The sequence below is a fragment of the Pituophis catenifer genome, unplaced genomic scaffold, assembly GCF_029215685.1.
Source record: "Pituophis catenifer annectens isolate HBS135680 unplaced genomic scaffold, rPitCat1.0.hap2 SCAF_1, whole genome shotgun sequence".
NCBI classification, from domain to species: domain Eukaryota; kingdom Metazoa; phylum Chordata; class Lepidosauria; order Squamata; family Colubridae; genus Pituophis; species Pituophis catenifer.
The window spans coordinates 338413767-338436736 of NW_027256881.1; the positions used below are offsets into that span (position 1 = coordinate 338413767).

The following is a 22970-nucleotide window of genomic DNA, read 5'->3' on the forward strand; positions in this document are numbered from 1 at the left end:
CCAGCCAGTTGGCTGGGGAATTCTGGGAGCTGAAGTCCACACATCTTAAAGTTGCCATGGTTTGAGAAAACACTGGTCTACAAAAAGGCCACAAGTAGTCAGATCAAACAGGGGGTGTCTTGGTGAGAAACTACAGGTAAGATTCTGTGAATAAAAATGTTTTTATAACATTTTCCCAATAGCCACTTTGTCGAAGGGTAAAAAAATCCCATTTTGCTATTTGTCATTTTCTGAAAATACCCGCCCGTTCTCAAAATTCAAGATGGAGGTTGGAGTCTCCGGATCCATAGCATTAAAAAAAAAAGAAAATTCTTATTTTTGCAGGGCATGGAAATCGTGCAGACCATGAACAGTGACCCAGGTTTAGCTGTGGGTAAGTTACAGTTTAAGCTCTGAAAGAAAGCAATCACTTAAAAAATATTTGCAACACCCACAGGTAGTCCTTGACTTACAACCAGAGTTGAGCCCAAAATTTCTGTTGTTAAACAAGACAGCGATTGGGCTTTGCCCCATTTTATGAACTTTCTTGCCATTGCTATTAACTGAACCACTGTTGCTAAGTTAGTAACACAGTCATTAAGTGAATCTGGCTTCCCCATCGATTTTGCTTGTCAGAAGGTTGCAAAAGGGGATCACATGACCCCGAGATATTGAAACCGTCTTAAATATGAACCAGCTGCCAAGCGTCGGAATTTTGATCACCTGACCATAGGGATGCTGCAATGGTCATAAATGTGAAAAATGGTCAAAGTCACTTTTTTCAGTGCCGTTGTAAGTTTGGTCACTAAATAAACTGTTGTAAGTCGAGGACTACCTGTACAGGATGCAGAAATGCTCCTTCTTGAGATCCTCATGCTGCAACGTTCACTTTTAAGAGACAGTCCTAGGGAAGAAATTGCAATCCTTGGGAGCCAAGAGTTAGAACTTTTAATGGTGGGGTCAGTGTACAGGTTCCAAGTAGATGGGGCCAGGTCAAAATTTTATTTTGCTCTGGCCCAACTCAAACTGAAGCAAAAGTCATGACACAGCATGGAATAGGTTTACTTCCGTGTGATCATTTCCTTCTTCGGACCCATTACACGTAGTCCTCGGCTTACGACTGTAATGGAAGACTATCCATTATGTTCAGAAGTTGTGATGGTTGTAAAGTGGCTCACCCATGGGATCAACCCAATGTGACAATTTTTGCAGCGGTTGTTAATAGAATAGAATAGAATTTTTATTGGCCAAGTGTGATTGGACACACAAGGAATTTGTCTTGGTGCATATGCACCAAGTGTACATAAAATAAAAGATACGTTCATCAAGAATCATAAGGTACAACACTTAATGATAGTCATAGGTTACAAATAAGAATCAGGAAACAATATCAATATAAATTGTAAGGATACCAGCAAGGTTACAGTCATGCAGTTGTAAGTGGGAGGAGATTGGTGATGGGAACGATGAGAAGATTAATAGTAGTGCAGACTTAGTAACTTGTTTGACAGTGTTGAGGGAATTATTTGTTTAGCAGAGTGATGGCGTTTGGGAAAAAACTGTTCTTGTGCAGTGCTCTATAGCGTCGTTTTGAGGGTAGGAGTTGAAACAGTTTATGTCCAGGATGCAAAGGGTCTGTAAATATTTTCACAGCCCTCTTTTTGACTGGTGCAGTATACAGGTCCTCAATGGAAGGCAGGTTGGTAGCAATTGTTTTTTTCTGCAGTTCTAATTATCCTCTGAAGTCTGTGTCTGTCTTGTTGGGTTGCAGAGCCAAACCAGACGGTTATAGAGGTGCAGATGACAGACTCAATAATTCCCCTGTAGAACTGGATCAGCAGCTCCTTGGGCAGTTTGAGCTTTCTGAGTTGGCGCAGAAGGAACATTCTTTCTAAGCAAACCAGTTGTTTGCTATGGAATGTTTTTTTGCTAAAAACTGGAAAATAAAGGCCAACTTTTGGCAAAACCATCGTTAAGACGTGGACATGTGACGGCGGGATGCTGCAAACAGCCATTGCTGAGCGCTGATATACGGTCACATGACCATGGAGGGGGCGGTAGCCATTGGAACTTCAGAACTGGGTTGTAAATACCCCTGGGGATGTCCGTCCTAAATTTGAACGGTCACTAAGCGATCGGTCATAAATTGAGGGCTACTTGTAACGACAGTTGGGTGAGGATTGTGGGCACGGCTGGCAGGAAAGCAACGTACAGTCTGGGGAATTGGGCTTTGTATCCTCAGATGCAAATCTCCAATCCGTGAACTTCGTTTTGGAGCTTGTGCGAGGAGAGCTAGGCTGTTGCAATGGAAAAGGCTTGCGTCAACAGGATTTGGGGGAGGCCATTCAGTTACTTGAAATGAGGCATGTGCACATCTTGTAAGAAATGTACACACGAACTGCACAAACCTGGGAAAAGGCAGGTGGGAAAGCAGAGGGTTGGGTTGGGAACAAAGAGGCTGTTTCTAACGCCTCTCCACTGGGAAACCAAGCAATGATTAAAGTGTCTGGGATTCTTACGGCGAAAAGAGCCCCCTCTTTGCATTTGGCTAAAGAGGAGGCATCTCAGATTGAGCCTCCCTCGTTCTCTTCAACATAGAGGCAGGAAGGGCGGGAGGGGACACACATCAGAATAATAGAGTTGGAAGGAACTTTGGAAGTCTTCTAGTGCAGCTCCCTGCTCAGGCAGGAAATGGTATCATTTCAGACAAATACTTGTCCAATCTTTTCTTAAAAGCCTTCCAGTGTTGGGAGCACCCACAACTTCTGGAGGCAAGTTATTCTACTGATAGTTCCTACTGACAGGAAATTACTCCCTAGTTCTAGGTTGCTTCTCTCCTTGATTCGTTTCCATCCATTGCTTCTTGTCTCGTATAAGTCTAAATGTGTTTTTCTGTACCCTGCCTTGAAAAGAACCAAGGAGGGTCAAATCTGAGAAGCTTCCTCAAATTACCTCCCTGCTTTAGACTGAGATTTGTCTTCTCTGACTGTTTTCTTGGTTGTGGGCTTTTCTTCCTATTCCTCGAGGCTGTTCTATCAAGGGTCTTTGGTGAGCACTGATCTTGGTTATCTTCTTGGAGTCGTTTCGTTACCCACACTAGGTAACATCATCAGTGCTAGTAAGGAGTGGGGTTTTCTCTCAGTTCAGAGACAGACAGACAGACAGAGAGAGAGAGAGAGACAGACACGGAGAAAGAGACAGAGTGAGAGAGACAGAGAGAGAGACAGAGAAAGAGAGACAGAGAGAGAGAGAGACAGAGACACACAGAGAGAGACAGAGTGTGTGAGAGAGAAACAGAGAGACAGAGACAGACAGAGAGAGAGAGACAGACAGAGAGAGACAGAGTGAGAGAGAGAGACAGAGACAGAGAAAGAGAGACAGAGACAGAGACACAGAGACACAGAGACAGAGTGTGAGAGAGAGACAGAGAGACAGAGAAAGACAGAGAGAGAGAGAGAGAGAGAGACAGAGACAGAGAGACAGACACAGACACAGAGACAGAGTGAGAGAGAGAGAGAGACAGACACGGAGAGAGAGACAGAGTGAGAGAGACAGAGAGAGAGACAGAGAAAGAGAGACAGAGAGAGAGAGAGACAGAGACACACAGAGAGAGACAGAGTGTGTGAGAGAGAAACAGAGAGACAGAGACAGACAGAGAGAGAGAGACAGACAGAGAGAGAGAGACAGACAGAGAGAGACAGAGTGAGAGAGAGAGACAGAGACAGAGAAAGAGAGACAGAGACAGAGACACAGAGACAGAGTGTGAGAGAGAGACAGAGAGACAGAGAAAGACAGAGAGAGAGAGACAGAGAGAGACAGAGACAGAGAGACAGACACAGAGAGAGAAGAGAGAGACAGTGTGTGAGAGAGAGAGAAACAGAGAGACAGAGAAAGACAGAGAGAGAGACAGAGAGAGAAACACACACACACACACACACACACACACACACACACACAGAGAGAGACAGAGAGAGAGAGAGAGAGAGGCAGAGACAGCGAGAGAGAAAGACAGCAAGAGCAAACCTCATTCCTTACTAGTACTGATGATATTACCTAATTGGGTAATGAAACGTCTTCAGGAAAACAACCAAACTCAGAGAGCACCAGAGACACCTTCTTTCAACTCTTGAGCTACAAATATTCTTTTATTGCTATCCTCAAAGTCTTTATGACATGAGCTACAAGAAATAAAAATGCAATATATTATTGTGACGCCCTTCTGTCTTCTCTCCCCTCGGGTTCAGGGTACACGGCATTTAATGGGGTGGATTTTGAAGGCACCTTCCACGTGAACACGGTCACGGATGACGATTACGCAGGGTTCATCTTTGGCTACCAGGATAGCGCCAGCTTCTATGTGGTGATGTGGAAGCAGATGGAACAAACCTACTGGCAGGCCAATCCTTTCCGGGCTGTGGCAGAACCTGGCATCCAACTCAAGGTAAGGGCAGAGTCCGCCATCTGGCTCCCTTCTCATCACAGCTCAACCAGGGAAGAGGAGCAGGAGAAAAAGCATTTCAGGACACATTCTGAATCTCTCTGGCAGCCTTCTAAAAATTCAGAAGGAGAAATGGTGGCGTGTACATCTCCTCTGCTCCGGCACTGTAGCAGGAGTGGGAAAAAGGGCCGTTATATTCCTCCTGCTTTTCCCTTTCAGGCGGTGAAATCAAAGACCGGCCCTGGAGAATACCTGCGTAACTCACTCTGGCACACAGGGGACACAGCTGACCAAGTCAAGTTGCTGTGGAAAGACCCCCGGAACGTCGGCTGGAAAGATAAGACTTCTTACCGCTGGTTCTTACAGCACCGGCCCCAGGTGGGCTACATCCGGTAAGGAAAGACCGATAGAATCTCGGTAGCTCAGGGTTGAACTGTGAGGTCCTTGGTGTCCCTGAGCTTGGTGGCTTTCTTGCAGACGTTTCATTACCCAACTAGGTAATATCATCAGTGCACTTGACTCAGGGGTGGGTTCTACATTTTTTTACTACCGGTTCTGTGGGCGTGGCTTATTTTGTGGGCGTGGCTTGGTAGTCATGTGACAATTCTTTAGGATTTAGCAGAGGTACTGGTCTACCAGGCTTTTAACTGCTTGCAGAGCTGTACCGGTCTACCCATTTATTTTTGTAGGCACCGATCTACTCATTTGTTTTCTTTTAACACTGATCAGCTGTAGGGTGGCCCTTTGAAGCCCAGTGGCAAGAGTTTAAATAGTTTTTTCCCCTCTAACCATCAGCTGGGACTCAGGAGGCACCAATAGATTGGGGGTGGGGCCAAATAAAAGGTAAGAATAATGCGGGGGGGGGGCAGAACGGTTCGGTGACGTCATATCATCACTGCTACCGGCTCGGCAGAACCGGGCCGAACCAGGAGGAACCCACCACTGACTTGACTGCACTTTGAGCACTCGGAAATACAGGCTGCATTTACGGCTGTTTGCAGCATCCCTTGGCCATGTGACCCATGTTTTACGAGTGTTTTGCTGAAAACTGGCGCTTCCAGTTTTCAGCAAAACTGCCAACAGCGGGTTTGTTTAACAACCACCGTGTTTAACAACTGGTGCAAAAAAAAAAAAAAAAAGTTGTAAAAATGGGTCGATATTGTTCCATTTTACAACCGTTACGACTGAGGTTGTAACTGCAGGACTATCTGTACTCAAGGTTTAATGGCTTGTTTGAAGAGAATTTTATATCATTCCAAGATTTCCAGACTGACTTTCAAGAGAACTTTTATATTTAAGAGGTTTGTAGAACACTGAGGCATTTAAAAGATGCAGATATATATACCATTCTTCAAAAATTTCCAGAAATCTGTCAAGATTTCCTACCAATGTTTATAGCTTCATTTTGTCAGTTGAAGCAATGTAATCTCTTAAATTCCTTTGTGAAGTGGTGGAAAATATCTTAAGCGGTGCTCGGAAAGTCTTCAGCAGGACCTGCAGTAGGCTATTCCCCCTTATTAAAAGATATTTATCTACCACAGAAGGCTCTGAATTATTTACAAAAATAGTGGGCAATTTATCACTTTTCCAGTTTCAAGATAAACTTGCAAAGTAATCCAAGGTTTAGCTGTTGTGTTTTAGAGATTCGACAGCAGGAGTCTTACAGGATAAGGTCAAACAAAGCAAGACCGTGGCCAATGATAGCGCAATTGAAGTTCCACCTATTTCTATGTGCATCACAACGCACACAAAATGGGTGGAATTTTATTGTACATCACATCATCTTTTTAACAGGACCCTCATTGGACACCCTAGAACAGGGGTAGGGAACGATGGCTCTTTGATGACTTGTGGATTTTAACTTCCAGAATTCTGGAGGCAGCATGGCTGGCTCAGGAATTCTGGGAGTTGAAGTCCATAAGTCATAAAGAGGCCATTGTTCCCCACCCCTGACCTACAACAGAACAACGTTCAAGGCAAGATCCCGTAGGACTCAGGATAAACATTGTGATTCTGAGAAATAAGCTAACTCCTTCTCCGGATTTGTACTTCAGGACTCGGTTCTATGAGGGGTCTGAGGTGGTGGCCGACACTGGCATTGTCCTCGACACAACCATGCGAGGGGGCCGTCTGGGGGTCTTCTGCTTCTCCCAGGAAAACATCATCTGGTCCAACTTGCGGTTTCGCTGCAATGGTGAGTGAGGCTCGACCTAATCCTGTCACTTGTCCCCCAGGGCCGCTCTGACTCCATTGGAGACGTGGTGGCACAATGGTTAGAATGCCGTAGTGCAGGGCTATCTCACTGCTCACTCCAGGAGTTCGATTCTGAGTGGCTTAAGGTTGACTCAGCCTTCCGAGGTGGGTAAAATGAGGACCCAGATTGTTGGGGGCAAGAGGCGGACTCTGTAAACCGCTTAGAGAGGGCTGTAAAGCACTGTAAAGCAGTATATAAGTCTAAGTGCAGTTGCTATCACTGGAGGAAGTGTAATCCACAGCTGGAGGATCTGGAGTATTCACCATACAGAGCTGCCTTGCTCTGGATCATGCAGAGGCCTTTAGCATCCCTCTGAGGGGTTCCCCCTGGGAGCCCCCATTAACGTCAAGAGCATCTAGGCCTGAATTCAGCTGCTGACCTTCTCTTCTGGTGCACACGCTCTCACTTCCTCTTCTCTTTCTTAGACACGATTCCTGAAGACTATGAGGCTTACCGGAACCAACATGACTACTAAATGCTACTGCCGCTGGCTGAAAAGAGACTTGTTGCGCCTGCGCCATATGCATTGCTTCCGCTCCCTTCAAGATATAGCAAATGGTGAACTGTCTCTTCGTACGTGGCAAGCACCGTGTCCGCCAGTCCCCGTTGCATCCCCACTACCCTTCCTAGAACCAACCTCACCCAAAATCTGCTTCCGCATGACTCCGAGGACCCTCACTGCTTGACATAGCGCAGAAGAGCCGATCATGCTCTGTGGCAGCTGCTAACAAGGGAGCCCTCCTGGAAGGCTGAAGGGTCAACCACCAAAGATGTGGCTTCTTTGGGCATCCTCCACTGGGTTGTCCCCTGCCCTTGTCTTGCATCCTTTTGGGTCAGCCACTGCTGATGCTGAGGTGGGACACGGGCAGCCACCTGTTGTGGCCTCCCAGATTTCACTCCATGACCTCTACAAGAGAAGGAAGGTGCCTTTGGGGTCTCACTCCGGGTATATACAGGTAGTCTTCAACTTACGACAATTAAGTCCCACATTTCTGTTGCTAACCGAGACATTTGTTAAGTGACTTATGCCCTATTTTATGACATTTCTTGCCAGAGTTTTTAAGTGAACTACTGCGCTTGATAAGTTAGTTATCACAGTTGTGAAGTGAATCTGGCTTCCCCATTGACTTTGCTTGTCAGAAGGTCGCAGGTGATCACATGACCCCCGGAACGCTGCGACTGTCATAAAATATGAACTAGTTGCCAAGCATCCAAACCCCCCAACTATGGGGATGCTGCAACGGTTGTATGAAAAACGGGCATTAAGTCACTTTTTTCAATGCCGTTGCAATTTTGAACGGCCACTGAGCGAATGGTTGTAAGTCGAGGAGTACCTGCACAAGCTGAGGCTTCTGTTTGATTCAGGAATTCACCACCGCCACTCCCAACAGCTGATGGGAACCTGTCTGGTTTGGAAGCCATGCAGGCGGCCTTCAAAACCTCCAAGCATTTTGGGCAGGGAGCAAATCTTAATAGTAGAATGCCGGCTTTGCACAGAGAAGTCCCTGGGGCCACACCTCCAGTTACCAGGGAGCAAGTGATGAGCAAGTCTCTCTTGGCTTAAGTCCTGGAGAGTAAGTGCTTCCTGGGCTACAAATGATCTTGGATAAGGCAGTTAAGTTTCCTAAACTAATACACTTAACCCAATAATCCAAGATGCTTGGCTCATTTCACTAGAGCAATATTTCCCAACCCTGGTTCACTTGAAGATGTGTGGACTTCAACTCCCAGAATTCTATTCAACCCAGCTATGCTGGCTGGGGAATTCTGGGAGTTGAAGTCCACACATCTTCAAGTGGCCAAAATTGAGGGGAAAAAACTGCATTAAAAAAAATGCAGCTCTTCATTGTTTAGGAGAAATTCGGAGAGCCGTTTGTACAAATACAGACTGTTTGGTTAATAAAATAACATTTGTCTACCAAAGGTTAAGTTGTATTTATTATCTGCCACTCCTTTCGGAAGAGGTTTGGAAAAGGGGAGGGGAAAAAAAAAAAGCTAGCCAGGCATTCAGCACAGGAGATGCACTTCGAAACGACAAAACTTCTCAATTTTTGATATAAAACACTTTGATTAAACATTCTTCAGAAAAGCAGAGCTGAACAGCCAGAGAGAAAAACAGCTTAACTTTATTACATTTCATTTACAAATAATGCAAAGTTACAAAGACAAAAAAAAAAAAAAGCCTTCACAGAAAAAAAGGGAAACAAACAAACAAAAAAGAGAGGTTGAAAAGAATGTGCACAGAATTTTGCTTTTTTTTTTTCTTCACATCGTCATGTTCTTAAGTTTGCAAAAGGAAGAACACACACACACACATACACACACACATACATACACACACGCACACGCTTACAAAGCCATCTTCAGGGCTTTTTTTTTTTTTTTTTTTTTGCCAAGAGAGAAAAAGCCACAATAAATTAAGCCTCAATGCTCCAGAGTTCGGAACTTTTTACTCCTCCTGCCCAAGTCCTCCCCCCTCCCCCAGAAAAACTTGTAGCTCAATGGTAGGATTTGCATATATCGGTAAAGTCATTCTGCTAGTCCTCATGGATTAAAAAACAAAGCCCCTGTAAACAGGATGTTACACAATTCAAATACCAAAAATAAAACTAAAAATAGACTGTTCCCCCTTCAGTTCACCCCCAAATATGAAGTGTGTACGTTGTTTTTAGCTGCCTGTCAATAGGAGAAGCTGCTCTGGGAGCTGAATTTACATGATTCGGATAAAACTTCTTTTTTCGTGCTTTCAGATACCCCGTAAGAAATTTGGGGGAGGGGGGGAGACATGAATTTCCTCCCCCAAAGAAAGCCATGTCTCAATAGCTACCACGCTACTAGCTAGAATTAATTAGATTTTAACTTGCTAACTTTAGTCTAATGTTCCGGATGCTTCCAGGAATACAGTTCAAAGTTGTACTACAAACACAGATAAACGTTAAATGTGCAACTGCTTATGCCCACAGTTAGGAACTACTTAATGGTGGAAAAGATTGCATTCCCCAAGAAAGAAACGCAAAGCCTACAGAATAAATACTGTTGTTCTGAGCCGCAGTGGCCTCTCGGTTCATCCCCAATTCAAAATAAATTCTGCGGAATCGGGGTGGCCACTTCAAGCACTGGTTCACATCTCCAATTTTTTCGTGCTGGAGGCGCTGGGAAAGTCTGCCGTGGCCCAGTCCTCTCTGCATCTCCTTCTTTTCCCTGCCTTTGATCCACCACAACCAAGAGACAATACCTGAAAGCCACACACCTTATAGTTTTGCGTAGTCTCTCACTGCAAGCTTCCTACAGAATAATAAATAACCTTCCTTTCACAGCAAAAAAACTAAACAAAAAAAAAACCTTCAAAAAAAGAAAAGGAAGAAAAGGAATGACACGCGCAGAATTGCAAAGAGTTCTTTTGCCTACAATTATTAGCAGCTGAAGAAATTTAGTCATGACCTTTCAGAAACCAAATGCGAAATAATTTCATAACCTACAGTATATTGACACACTGATATGTAGCTGTATCGGAACAAATAAGAAGACACACACAACTAGTGGCGCGACTAGTCCTCGTGCTTTTCAACAATCCACTAAAACAAGATCTTTTTTTTTTTTAATGATTCCAACCCCCCCCCCCCCTTTTCTTGATTCCAAGAAGCTTCTTGGATGAGAAGCAAAACGTCTTCAAGGAAAAATAAAGTTCTGAAAAAGCACCTTTGGGGACAAGCTTCCCTCAGCGGAAGCTTTGTGTATGCACACAAACGTTTAGAATCTACTTTGTCGTCGTGCCTGCACAACAACAAAAGAAAAGGTGATAAAAATGAGGCTAGCGGCCAAGTGTTCTGAGCTCCACAAAACAGGAAATTTTATTCCACATTGTTTGGAGGCCACAAAACTGGCTGGATTTTGACTTAAGTAATTCTTTCAAGCTACTGAAATTCAAAGGAGAGAAAAACAGCAAGTGAAATATTGTCACCCTAAATTCTACATCCCCTTGGGCTTCCTTTTCCAAGCAGCTAGCCAAGCAAACCAGCTACACAATGGAAATATTGTTAGCAATTCTCAAGCCAATAGCCAGAAAAGGATAATCTTGCTCCTGGCTGTGTTGTTCATGGGCATCAGTGGGGTTGTGGAGACTTTGCTGCTTCTCTGCTGGTTCATTTCTTGCAGCTGGCAGTTTGTGCAGGCAGGGGTTATAAAAATGTGCTATATATATTTCTATTGCTTGACGTGGCAATTTTAGAAATACTTTTTTTTTTTTTTTTAAATACATCCCCTTGGCCAATTTTTCTTTGTTTACGAATAGCCCTCAGCATGAATTACAATCCTTGATTTATGACCGTAATGGAGCCTGGAATTTCCATCGTAAGTCATGATGGTTCCAAGTTGAGGCTCCCACATGACCAGACCTGATGTTATGGCATTTTTGTGGCAGTCATCATGCCAGCCTCCCTTTCTATTTGATAAACCAGAAAGTGGTCAACTTCACAATACTTGTGGGGTGACGTTTCCCTCCCCAATTAAGGCTGGGCTCATACAATCTACTAATCCCAGGTGAACAAAGCACAAGAAAAAGCACAGATGGGATCCAATCGTCTTGCATTTATAGGAAGCTGGTCTAAAGTCTGCCAAACTTCACAGGGTTTACATGCACGGCAGAAATGGCAGCCTAGAACTGGAGGTGATGCTGAAAACCATCTACTCCAGCAGCCAATATGTTGTTATTCTGAATATTCATATTTAGGCAAGACTTGAGTACAGCTTTCCCAAGAGTCCAGGATCCGCTTAAATACATTCAAAGAGAGCGCCCATCTTTTCCTGAAATAGCTAGATTCACTGCCACATGGCCCTTAATGGGTGGAAATTGTCTCTTCGTTTTTAGCACCAGTCAGCTCCCTTCTGTTTCCAGCTGCTTATTCTAGCATCTTCTGGAATAACAGAAAACAAGCCTATCCATCCTGGGTAAAGTCTTACAAAATTCCCTTATTGTTGTTGCTGTTGTTCAGACTCTAAGTCGCTTGCAACCCTTCGCAACCTCATGGGCCAAAGTACGCCAGACCCTGCGCTCTCCCGTCTCCTGGAGTTTGCCCAATTGTCCCCTTCTTCCTTTGCCTTCCAACTTTCCCAACATCATTCCAACGAGCCCTCTCTTCTCTTCTGGTGGCCAAAGCATCTGAGCTTCAGCTTCAGGATCTGCCCTTCCAAAGGACGGTCAGGATTGGTTTCCTTTAGGATCGACTGATTTGCTCTCCTTGCAGTCCAAGGGACTCCATATTCTTGGGTCCTCCTTGATCTTTTCCCAGTCTAAATGCTATAATTCACTGGTCTGGTTGCCCAGATTCTTAGAGCCTCCTTCCCTCAGGACAGGCTTCGGTTTATTTTATTATTATTAAATTTATATATTGCCCATCTCTGTTTGGGAAGGCTCTAGGCCAGGAGTGTCAAACTCAAGGCCTGGGGGGCAGATTCAGCCCATGGGGTGCTTAGATCTGGCCCACGGGACTGCCCTGGAAACAGCAAAGGACCAGCCCTTGGTGCCTCTGCCAACGAAAATGGAGCTCGGGAGGGCCACAGGCAGCCCTCATAAGCTCCGTTTTTGCTGGCAGAGCGCTTGGACCACCACAGGCACCCCTGACATGAGTGACATCGAGCTGGCCATGCCCCCCCCCGGCCACCCCCCCCCGAGGTCAAACACAACCCTGACGTGGCCCTCACTGAAATCGAGTTTGACACCCCTGCTCTAGGTGCTTTGCCAATAACCTCTTAGAAGTGTGAAGTCAAAAATGTTCCTCCAGATGTGCCTTCCAGCACAGAAGGGAAGAGTGGCAATGTGGACGCTAACACATTTCCAGCAGCCACACTTGTGGGAAAAAGAGGGGGGGAAACTTTTTAAAAAAAAGTTTGGAGGGGAGGCAGTTTGGATTTTGTTTGCTCTGAATGTTAGAGCGAGCAGAAGCAGTATTTTGGAGCCTTGTCTTGACAATTTTTTTGGGATCCGTTTCTCAACAAAATCGGTTTGTTTCTTAACCCGCTTAACGCATGTTAACAAGCCTAGCAGATGCATTCACACAACATACTGCATTTGGTTAGCTCTCTTCGGAGCCACTTGGCTAGTTTATGGTTCAATAATATTGAGCTGACCCAGAAAACACATTCATATAGCAACCAGGTTAAGCATCTAGTATAAACACAGTGATAGTGTAGTAAACTTACAGAGATTTTAATGCACCCATTTTGCCATTTTACTTTTTTAAATATGAAAAAAAAAATCATGCCACATGAATTCAGCAATTTGCCGTCAAATTTCTATGGACAAGCAAGGGGTAGGGACTATGATTTATAGATATACGTCATTTTCATGCATCGTGATGTGCTTGGCTCCTGGAACCTCTGAAAAGCTTCCCAAAAGAAGATACCAAGACAGGGTCTCATACCAGGAAGGGGGTACTTCAAAGGGAATAAGGATGAAGGCAGACCAAAGAGTATTTTCAGCCCTTAATGACTTGCAAAAGCTCTCCCTAAGAAAATGAAGAGTTGAACTGGACCAAAATGTTCTCTTCCCCCAGCGTATTTATAGGCCGGTGTTTTTCAAACTTGGCAAATTTAAGTTGTGAGGAATCCTGGGAGTTGACGTCCTCTACTACTTAGCTGGTTATTGTCATTCTGATTATTATATCCTTTTTTAAAAAAAAAGTCAGTAAATTTATTATGCTGTTGATTTCAATTTTTTTTCAGGCAAAATAGGGCGATTCTAGTAACTTTGCAGCAAATTTCTTTCTTTGCAACATATAACTTAAATGGAATGTAGTGTTAACAGAGTAACAGAGCTGAAAGGGGTCTTAGAGGTCTTCTAGTCCAATGCCCTGATCAAGCAGGAGACCCTGTACCATTTCTGACAAATGCCTGTCCAATCTCTCCTTTAAAAACTCCAGTGTTGGAGCGCCCACAATTTCTGGAGGCAAGAGGTTCCACTGACTAATTGTTCTGGCAGGAAATTCCTCCTTAGTTCTAGCTTGCTTCTCTCCTTGATTAGTTTCCACCCATTGCTTCTGGCCCTGCCTTCAGGTGCTTTGGAGAATAGCTTGACTCCCTCTTCTCTGTGGTAGCCCTTTAGATATTGGAATAGTGTCCATACATCTTAAAGTTGCTAAGTCTGAAAAACAGTGATAGACTGTTCTGTGTTCATGGGACACAGCTGTTTTTGAGTATTTATAGACCCTCTGCCAAATATGCCTTGTGGATATTGACTCTTACTAAATTTTGCTTTTAAATAAAAAAGAATAATGCTCTGTCAAACAGTGACTCGCTTGCATCTCCAAAGAAGTAATACATAACCATCCCTTTTTTTCCCCCAACAGTGAAAACTGGCCAATCTCACATTTATTTTTATATACAGACATATCACACCAAAAGAAAGAAAGAAAGAAAGGGGGGGGGGGGAAGAAAAGAAAAGAATGAAAGCACAAACAGATTAATAAGTGCCTTGATGTAGTGTTTCTCATCCTTCCTGCCTTTTCACATCTTGCCACAAAGAACCACAATAATGATAAAAGTTCTGCTTTTAAAAAGATAAAAATGATTCATGTTATTAAATGTCATCATGACACCCTTGCGTTGTGTGAACTGTAGCGTCACACCCACTGTTGCTACTCCTATAAAACACAGAAATGGTTTTTTTTTTAAAAAAATATTTTTTTTTCCTTTTTATTAAAAAAAAAAGTGTGCATAAGTAAATATTTAAATTGCTCTGTCACAATGTCATCACAGTGACAAGGGAGGTGTGTGTTTTTTCCTTTCCTTCTAAAAACTAAAGTGCCTTCACGGTTTTAAAAGCACAGAGCTTTTATAAGGTCAGGGAGATGCAGCCCCATTTTGAATATTTTGGAACGGTTCAGCCAATGGAGAAGGGAAATGAAAACGGCAGGTTGCAAAGCATCCATCCATGAAAGAAAAAACAGAAATACTTATCTTCATATATATATATATATTTATATATAAATCTCTTGGGTGACTACTTAAAAAACAGAAACAAAACAGGAATACCTGGAGACATTACGCTCGCGGAATTACGCTCGTGGAAACTATGTTTCCAAGGAGACTAAGCCCAGAGTTTTGTTAACATGCAGCAGTAACAATAACAAGATGCAGTTTCTTTGAACATGCAATAGCTTGGCCTTGAGCAAAAGGCGAGCTTTGCCCGCCTTCATCCAAAACGTGCTGCTGAAACAGACAAGGGTTTTTTTTCCCTCTAAGACAGTCCCAGGGTCAAAGGGGTCTTCCAAAAGCCAACTTGCAAGTGGGATTTACCCTTGACCTGGAATTCTTCTAAGAAGGCCGTCTTTCTCAACTCTGGCAACTTGAAGATGTGTGGACTTCAACTCCCAGAATTCCTCAGCCAACGGCTAGGGAATTCTGGGAGTTGAAGTCCACACATCTTCAGGCTGCCAAAGCTGAGAAAGACCACCGTATGGGGATGTCCCACCCTCTGGCTCTCATTCTCTTTTTTTTCAAACAGAAGACACTATTTAAACAGAGAAATAATTTAACCTCCCTCCTCTGCACTGTCAAACTCAACTTGGACCAAATCTCTGTTTCCCCTGAGAGAAAGGATTATTTACACTGAATTCCCCCTTCCTCTCAATCTTAGGATCGCCCTGAACCAACAGCAAGTAGAAAAAAAATCAAGATATGTCAAATTAAAGCAAACCCCCTGGTGAACATTTTGATGTCTCTCCCCCCCCCCCCCCCCCAGCCGTCCCCGGGAGCATCAAGAGACCTCAAACGTAAAGGTGTCAATCTTCTAGTTTCTTCTTCGAGGCCCAGAGTGGAAGTGGAAAAGGGAAGAAGAAAAGTTTGGCCAAGGGTAGTTAGGGGAGGCAGGCAATGTCCTGCTTATACCACCCAGTCCTTCACGAACCAGTTTATGAAGAGAGAAATGAAGGGTTCCTTTGAAATGATATGGAAATCAAAAAGAAACAAAGCCTCAGGGAGGGGGACAGGTTATTTTCCAGCATGAGGAAAAAAAACTTCCTAAGAGGGGTGTCTTTATTCACAAAATATCCTTCATTCTGTCATCATATTCCTTCAGTCTGACCAGTGGCACTCTGGGCTTGGCTTTAAGGGCAAGGAGGGGAATTAAGGCCATCTGGCAGGGCAAATGAATGCATGTCACCCCAGTCCGTAGGAATTGGTGTCTGCCTAAGGAATGGCAGCCTGGAAGCTGATAGACACGGCAGAAGTTCTGAATAAGAGGCAACCTGGTGGTTCCAACAGAAGAGAACAATTGTGGCTCAAACTATGAGCTGCAAAACTGAACTTGGGGTCCTTAGGGCTCTCTGAGCTTAGTTCCTTTCTTGCAGAGATTTCATTGCCAAATAGGCAACATCATCAGTGCTAGAAAGGAGTGGGTTTTGCCCTCTGTTTATATATACTAGTGGCCTAGCAGCCAAATCAAGGGATCACAAAGAACGCTCCCACCAACACCGACAGGGCAAGCCACTCGTATATAAATAAAGAGCAAACACTGATGATGTTACCTAGTTGGGTAACGAAATGTCTGCGAGAAAACCATGAAGCTCAGAGGGCCTCACGAACTGCTGGTTTTCAGATGTTTTGGGTGGCAAAAGCCACAATCCCTTGCCACTGACCATGTTGGCAGGATATTGGAAATGGACAGGAAAAACATCCGGAGAGCCTCAGGCTTCCTCCCTCTCGATTTTAGTATCAGACTCAAACTGGAAATACAGGAGCTCCTTTTCACCCCAAAACTTACTTAATGATCTCGGGCCAGTAATTTTCTCTTGGCCGAGGTTCTCTCTTGTGCTGATCATGAGGCTAAAATGAAGGAACGGGGCAGAGAATTGTCAATCCTGCCCCTAACTTTGGGGAGGTGGGAAGGGGGAATGAAGTCAGATTTTAAGGAATGAAAATAAAGAAGGACCGCTTCGTAACTATGTGGGGTCAAATCCAGCTCCAAATTAAGCTCACAGTTAAGACGTATCTGTTTTTTTTTTTAAAGTCTTAATTCCCTACTTAAACAACAGGCACCACTTTTTGACAGATTCTTCACCATTCATGCAGACATCAACAATCATAAAAAGGCTTATTTCCCCAGACAATCCCCTCCCCCCCCCTTTTTCATAGAACAAAAACACAAAGCGGAACCCGAAAATATAGAATGCAACTTTGGGGTTTCTAAGCCCTACACGTAACAAGATTCTTTTGCCTTCCTCCCACCCTGCATCAGTTTTGGCAATTTGCAGATCCCGTAACTTGGAGCTCTAGTGCATTTATTCATTATTTTTCTCCTCCCCCACCTCCTTAATTTTTAATGCAGATTTTACTCAAGAATTGAAGGGAGGGAGGGAAGTTTTCCATTTTATAAAGCAACAGAAAGTAAGGTGCGTAAAAAGAGATAACCATAGGGCCCATAATTAATACCTCAACCAGCAAAATCAGATCCACATCACAGCTTAGGTTGCTGTTTAAGTCTTCAATTTCTTCCTTGTTCTATGACGTTTTTTTTTTTTAAACATGTACTTCCAGCTTCCCCCAGCCTAACAAGGGAAAACTGAAATAATATTTGTTGAAAGCAAATGGTCCCTGATGCTCAGCTATTTCAAATTAAATTGCATTCAGATCAGGTTTTGTCTGTTGGCGAGGATGTCTATGTGTGTGACTATGTACACACATATACATGCACAATCGCACACCGTTATGTATATACATAAATAGTAAATTAAGGCCATTTTGTAAAACTACTTACAATTTATCAATACACAAGTTTTCCTATGTACATGTGTAAATCTAAAAAATGAGAGAGAAAGAAAATAGCCATTTATATCTCCATGTAAAAAAATCCAGCTCAAGAATCAATGAATCTTTCCCAAACTGGAAAGGATTGAGTCAAACTGAGAGGATTCCGCATTTTGCTTTCCAATTGCCCCAAAATTACAGGTCAAGGTTCAAAGGAAATTTTGGCATGCTGATGAAATAAGACGAGAGATCTGACTGAAAACAAACTAACTGTGTTGTCGGAAATGAGAGAGAGAGTTGCAAACGGACTGCTTAGTACCTAGGGCCCCGTATTTAAAGCAGGATAAAGCAGCCTTTTGATTTTTCCGGTGGATTTCCTCTGAGAAACAGCCATAGAAAATTTGAAATAAGCAGACCACTAGGAGTATTAGAGGCGGTCAAACGAAAATACTGACAAGGGTTATGAAATGGAGAGAGCGTTTTTCAGAATTTAGAAGATGGGGTGGAGGGGAACACATCACAGCAAAAAACGTTACACAAAGAACCTACAACACTTTTTTTTCTTTTAAACCCCCCCCCCCCCCCATCTTTTTTAGTGCAAAAATTATTAAACTGACCATGGCACAAACAAAACATAACTGAACACGTACTCGGAATGGATATCCCTGCTACCTGCATGTGTGTGTGTTTATACACACAAAGATCCAGCTATAACTCATTGGGGGAGGAGAGGGGTAAGTCTGAAAATAGGGAGAGCAAAGAATAGTAAGAGGCATTTGGGGGTGGGGGGGATGGGGGGGCCTCAAATCTTAGATTCAGGACATATTGTGTGTGGGGCTGTGGGGACCGACCCTCCAGCTTTGGCTAGAAAGAAGGTACTGCAAAGCTAGAGAATACAGAATAACAGAGTTGGAAGGAACCTTGGGGGTCTTTAAATCCAACCCCCTGCCCAAGCAGGAGACTCTACGGTGGCTGAGGAATTTTGGGAGTTGAAGTCCACAAGTTGTAAAAGTTGCCAGGGTTGGAAACCCCATGGTTTATGGGCCACTGAATCCACCCACTAGCCAGACAAATCTCAGATTGGGATAGTCTAATGGAGGCCCTCACCTGAACATGTCCTGGCCTCCTCCTTGTATGGGTGAAGCCACTTGAAAGGATTTACATCTAATCAATATGGAGCACAAAGATAATAACCAGACCCTGATTTGGTCAGAGGCAGATTATTTCATGCACGAGAGAAAGCTGGGGGGTTTGTTTTTGTTTTAATATATGCAGAACAAGAACTACTTCTTCCCAAGCAAAAGGGGAGGGGGGAAAGGAGGGGGGAGAGATTGCTGCTTTTAAAAAAAGTTATTAAAAAAAAAAAAACCACCAAAAGCAACCTTGCAGGAGACGACCCAGATCTCATTCCTTCAGACAAACTGCAGAATTTCCATGTATAATTAGAAAAACGTTTGTGCCTTCTTTTCCTCCCTCGGCTTGCCTTTGCCTCTCCCTGAAAATTCTTTGAGGGAACAACAACAACAACAAAAATAAGGAAAAAAACAAAACAAAAACAAAACAGTTTTTACACGGTCAGTTTGCCGAGAGGAATTATGTGGCTCATGCAACTAAATCTCCCAAACGGGGGTGGTGGGTGGTGGCGGTCAGACAGCTGTTTCTGAAAGCTGCTGCATGCACACAGGCAAATGAGCTAACAGGCCATGATGGGACTCCAGAAAACAGTCAAGGATTGGAGAATCAAGCAGAGAATTGCAAGCCACTCTTTCACCCCGCTTGCGCCCCCCACCCCACCCCACTTCCCAATGCAAGCGGCTGCTTTACGGAGTTTATTCGGAGAGCCACAGCTGGCTTTCTCCACCTCTCCAAGTCCAGTCCTTCTCCATGGAAAGGCAGTGGTATTCACAAAGTAGCTTTAGAAATCATGTCCTTCTCTTTCTCCCCATTTTCATCAAGCGGTCCCTTAACTCCCTCTGGGCGGGGGTGGGGGGGATGGGGAAGCCCTCAGTTCCATGCGGGATGCCTGTTTTTGTAACAGAAGCCAAAGGTCGGATAGTTTACGTACACAAGGAAAACAAAACAATACACCTATTTTATCTTCTGAATAGCTCCTCTGCCTTGGAAAGAGGAGGGGGAGGGGGAAATATAACTTTCGCTGCCACTCCACTTCCCGAACACAAAGCCCAAAGCTTTTAGGGCAAAGGAAAGAGGACCAAAAATGCTGGAACTTTGGTGACAGAGGGAGGGGAGATAAGAAGTGTGGGGGGGGTCTGGGGTAGAAGAGACGGCTCTTTGAGGAACGTTCTCCCAACAGCAAGGCATGAACCAAGGTTTGAAGTTGGTGCTGGGGGAGGAGAGGCGAGCAGGACAGCCGCCGGGCAAGTGTAGAACAAGCGATTGCTAAATTGGACACACAGTGGAGCTGCGGCTCTCCGGGGACCCTGATGGGATGCAAGAGATCCGAGACGGGCTCGGCCCGATCTCCCTCCGAGCACCAGAGTGGCATGGACATTCCGGGACTTGGTGATTTGGATGCGCTCCTTTGGACTGCGCGGCACACCCCCTTTCCCGTTCTCCAACGCCCCCCGCCCCCCCTACAGCCGGTCCATCCGGAAAGTGTCCTCTGTGGCGGGATCCGCAAGGACCATGTCAGGGTCGTTGAGCATGTGAAGCCCATCCAAGGTCAAGGGGTCGATTTTTAGTTCGTCCAGAGGGAACTGGGAATCTGAGTCAAAGCCAACATCCCCCACCCCGGCCAAAGAGCTGGTGAGGTCTTTCGACAGACTGGGAGGCGATTCCCCGGTCACTAGAGAGAGAAAGAAAAAGAGAGCGGGGGAGGGAGAGAGCGAGAGAGAGAGAATTTTGATCAAGTTTGCTCAGTTTCTCCTTCAATCTGAGCTATTTATTCTCACCTAATGAAGCTAGTAAAGAAAAAAAAAAGGGAGGGGGGGAAAGAGGAATCTTATTATCTGGATGTTTTCTCGCCTAGTCTATCTCCCCCCAAATGGCATACCATGGGAACCTTGACATCAGCCCATCCCACCGAGTCAGATGGGCAGGGAAGGTATGTTGCGGACCTTGTCAGCTAAAGAATTCAACTGGTGGTGTCCAGGAAGGCGTCTTTCTCTGCCATCTTGCCCCCACCTGCAGTTTATTCTTCCCCAGTGGTGAGAGAGCTCCCCCACAATCTCCTGGCTTTCCAAAAAGAAGTTAAAACATGTCCCCTATGACCTTGCATGGGGAGCATGCAGCCGTGGGGCTGGCTAGTGCTCTGAGAGCCCTCCCTTTCTTGCCTTTTAAATAATTTTAACAGTGTTTTATCATCCTTGCCTCTAACTTTTTATCGATTGCTTTTACAATTTTAATACCTTGCTGTGCACTCCCCAGAGTCCCTCTTTGAGGGAGGTGGAGGGTTTTGAAATGTACTAACTAACTAACTAACTAACTAACTAACTAACTAACTAACTCCAAGTATGGTAAAAAGAATTCTTTCCTAGCTGATTGTCTCTCCAGTAAACCTGAGATGGGCCCCTGAAAACAGAACCTGCTAAGCAGTGATGAAAGGCTACCAGTTCGCACCAGTTCGGGCAAACTGGTAGCAATAAAAACTATCAGTTCAGGCGAACCAATAGTAAAAAAAAAAAAAAAAGCTACCAGTTCCTCCGAACCAGTATTTCTGACGATCAACTGTGCCGCGTGATTTAAAATCGCTAGAAAGCAGGAAATTCTGCTTTCTAGTGAATCTAAATCATGCGGCACAGCTGATTCCCCCCTCGCTATTCTGCTTACCTTCCCAAGCCTCCTTTTGGTGCGTATTGCGCATGGGCAATGTATGTTTGGTGCACACTGTGCATGCAAACGCAGCACGTGTTTGGCATGCAACCACACATGTGTGTGCATGCAGCGTGTGTTTGGCACGGCCAGCAAACCGGTAGCAAACCGATTCAGATTTCACCACTGCTGGGTTTTTTCCTACCAATGAGCCAGCTTAATAAAGAACTTCTGCCTGCTTTTGGGCTCTTTTCGAAGGGACTTAACTGGCCCTCACTCACTAACGGTTCTTCATCCACTGGTCAAAATACATCTTATTCCTAACCCTAACTCCTCCTAAGGGTAACTGCTGGTCAGCTGTGGTCTTTACTCAGACTCAAAGTGGGCTCAAGTTCTCCACACTGGAAACGGATGGTTCCTCCTGCTATTTCAAGTCCCAAGTGGATGACCAATGGCCATGAGGAGCCAGGGTCCCTTGTGCCAGAGCTGTAGGATAGCACTGAGGAAGACACCTCAGCCAATCTCCTCTTCAGTGCAGACAATTCAGGATTGGTGCAGAATTGGGGGTAGGCTCTGCTTGACCGTGGACAGCTCAACTTTCCTTGAATTCAAGATTCAGCCATTGTATAAATAATAAATAAAAAACAGGGAGTTCACCAAATCTCTTAAAAAATTTTTTTAATGTTCTCACTTCTGAAATGTTGGGGATGTCATTGCCAAAAACTCACACATGATCTAAGAGAGCTTTAAATTCCCTTTCTGATCTTTGGTACAGGTAACAAGATCCATTTTTAAATTACTCCGGCAAGTTTCTCCTTGTGTTCAAGGGAACAAAAAGCAAACAAATGGATGTAGCCTTGGCCTCCAACACAGAATGCAAAAAGTCTTCTTCTTCTTCTTTAAAATAAGCTTTCAGGAAGTTAATTATCTGTCCCCACCCAGCCAACCTCCTATTTGTTCTGTCTATCTTTTCTTACTCTCCTCACTATCCCTTCATGTATATTTAAAAGAGTCATCAGAGAGGACATAACCCTTGCTTGCAAAATGCTTCCTTTTCCAAGCACAAGTGGCAATTCATAGACTACAGACCATAGGCAGTGGTAACTGGCCCCCTTAACCTCCAACTCAGAAGATTTTTCCGTTTTTTTGATTGTTATGGAGTTTAAGAAGTGAATTAGTGATTTGACCTCTTTAAAAAAAATATTCCCCCCCCAAAAAAAAAATCAGGCCATTTTTTTCCCTAGGGAGGGGGGCAAAATAGATGCCTGAAGTTTCCTATAAGGTTTGAAGTACTCATTTCAACCCGTTAACACAATTCCCTGAAGAAAAGACTCTTATAACCCTACTATTCACAAAATAAATAAATAACTTAAGCACCTCCCCCGGGTGCAAGAAAGTTTACCTATCCCTGAACTTACAGGTTTAGCAGCCCCTGCTAACCTGTATTTCCCAAGGAGCTAAAACCAGGGTGTTTTGTTACCTGTAAGGATGATATTCGGGATGTTCCCGTGGCTGGTGTAACTGAGCTGCTGTGGGTCCTGGAGACTCCCGTGGCTCCCGGTCAGCCCCATCATGGCTGCCTGGGAGTAGTTGAGGGTAGAGCAGGGGCTGTACAAGCTATTGGAGCTGATGGCGTTTTCAATCATGTTGAACTGCTCGAGCTGAAGGAAGGAATCCTGGAGATCAGATCAAAGGCCTATTTCTAAGGCCACCAGAGGTAGGATGTGAAGGCCACCATTTCTCCCCTAGTTCTCCTCCCCAACCTCCTTTGAGATAGATTGCATCTAC

At 44.4% G+C, this 22970-nt stretch overlaps 2 protein-coding genes across 2 annotated transcripts in view; one reads left to right on the forward strand and one right to left on the reverse strand.

Annotated features, from left to right (window-relative positions):
• Nucleotides 1–8537, forward strand: part of COMP (cartilage oligomeric matrix protein) — a 44325-nt gene extending 35788 nt beyond the window's left edge. The window contains exons 15-19 of the mRNA XM_070931836.1: nt 325–373; nt 4224–4420; nt 4637–4809; nt 6472–6611; nt 7097–8537. Of these exons, the coding sequence (XP_070787937.1) occupies nt 325–373; nt 4224–4420; nt 4637–4809; nt 6472–6611; nt 7097–7146 (609 nt within the window). The 3' untranslated portion in view covers nt 7147–8537. The remainder of the gene's footprint in view (nt 1–324; nt 374–4223; nt 4421–4636; nt 4810–6471; nt 6612–7096) is intronic.
• Nucleotides 8538–20005: 11468 nt separating this feature from the next.
• The window catches only part of CRTC1 (CREB regulated transcription coactivator 1), an 89497-nt gene continuing 86532 nt past the window's right edge, over nt 20006–22970 (reverse strand). The window contains exons 13-14 of the mRNA XM_070931837.1: nt 22663–22843; nt 20006–20217 (exon numbers count right to left, since the gene is read on the reverse strand). Of these exons, the coding sequence (XP_070787938.1) occupies nt 20006–20217; nt 22663–22843 (393 nt within the window). The remainder of the gene's footprint in view (nt 20218–22662; nt 22844–22970) is intronic.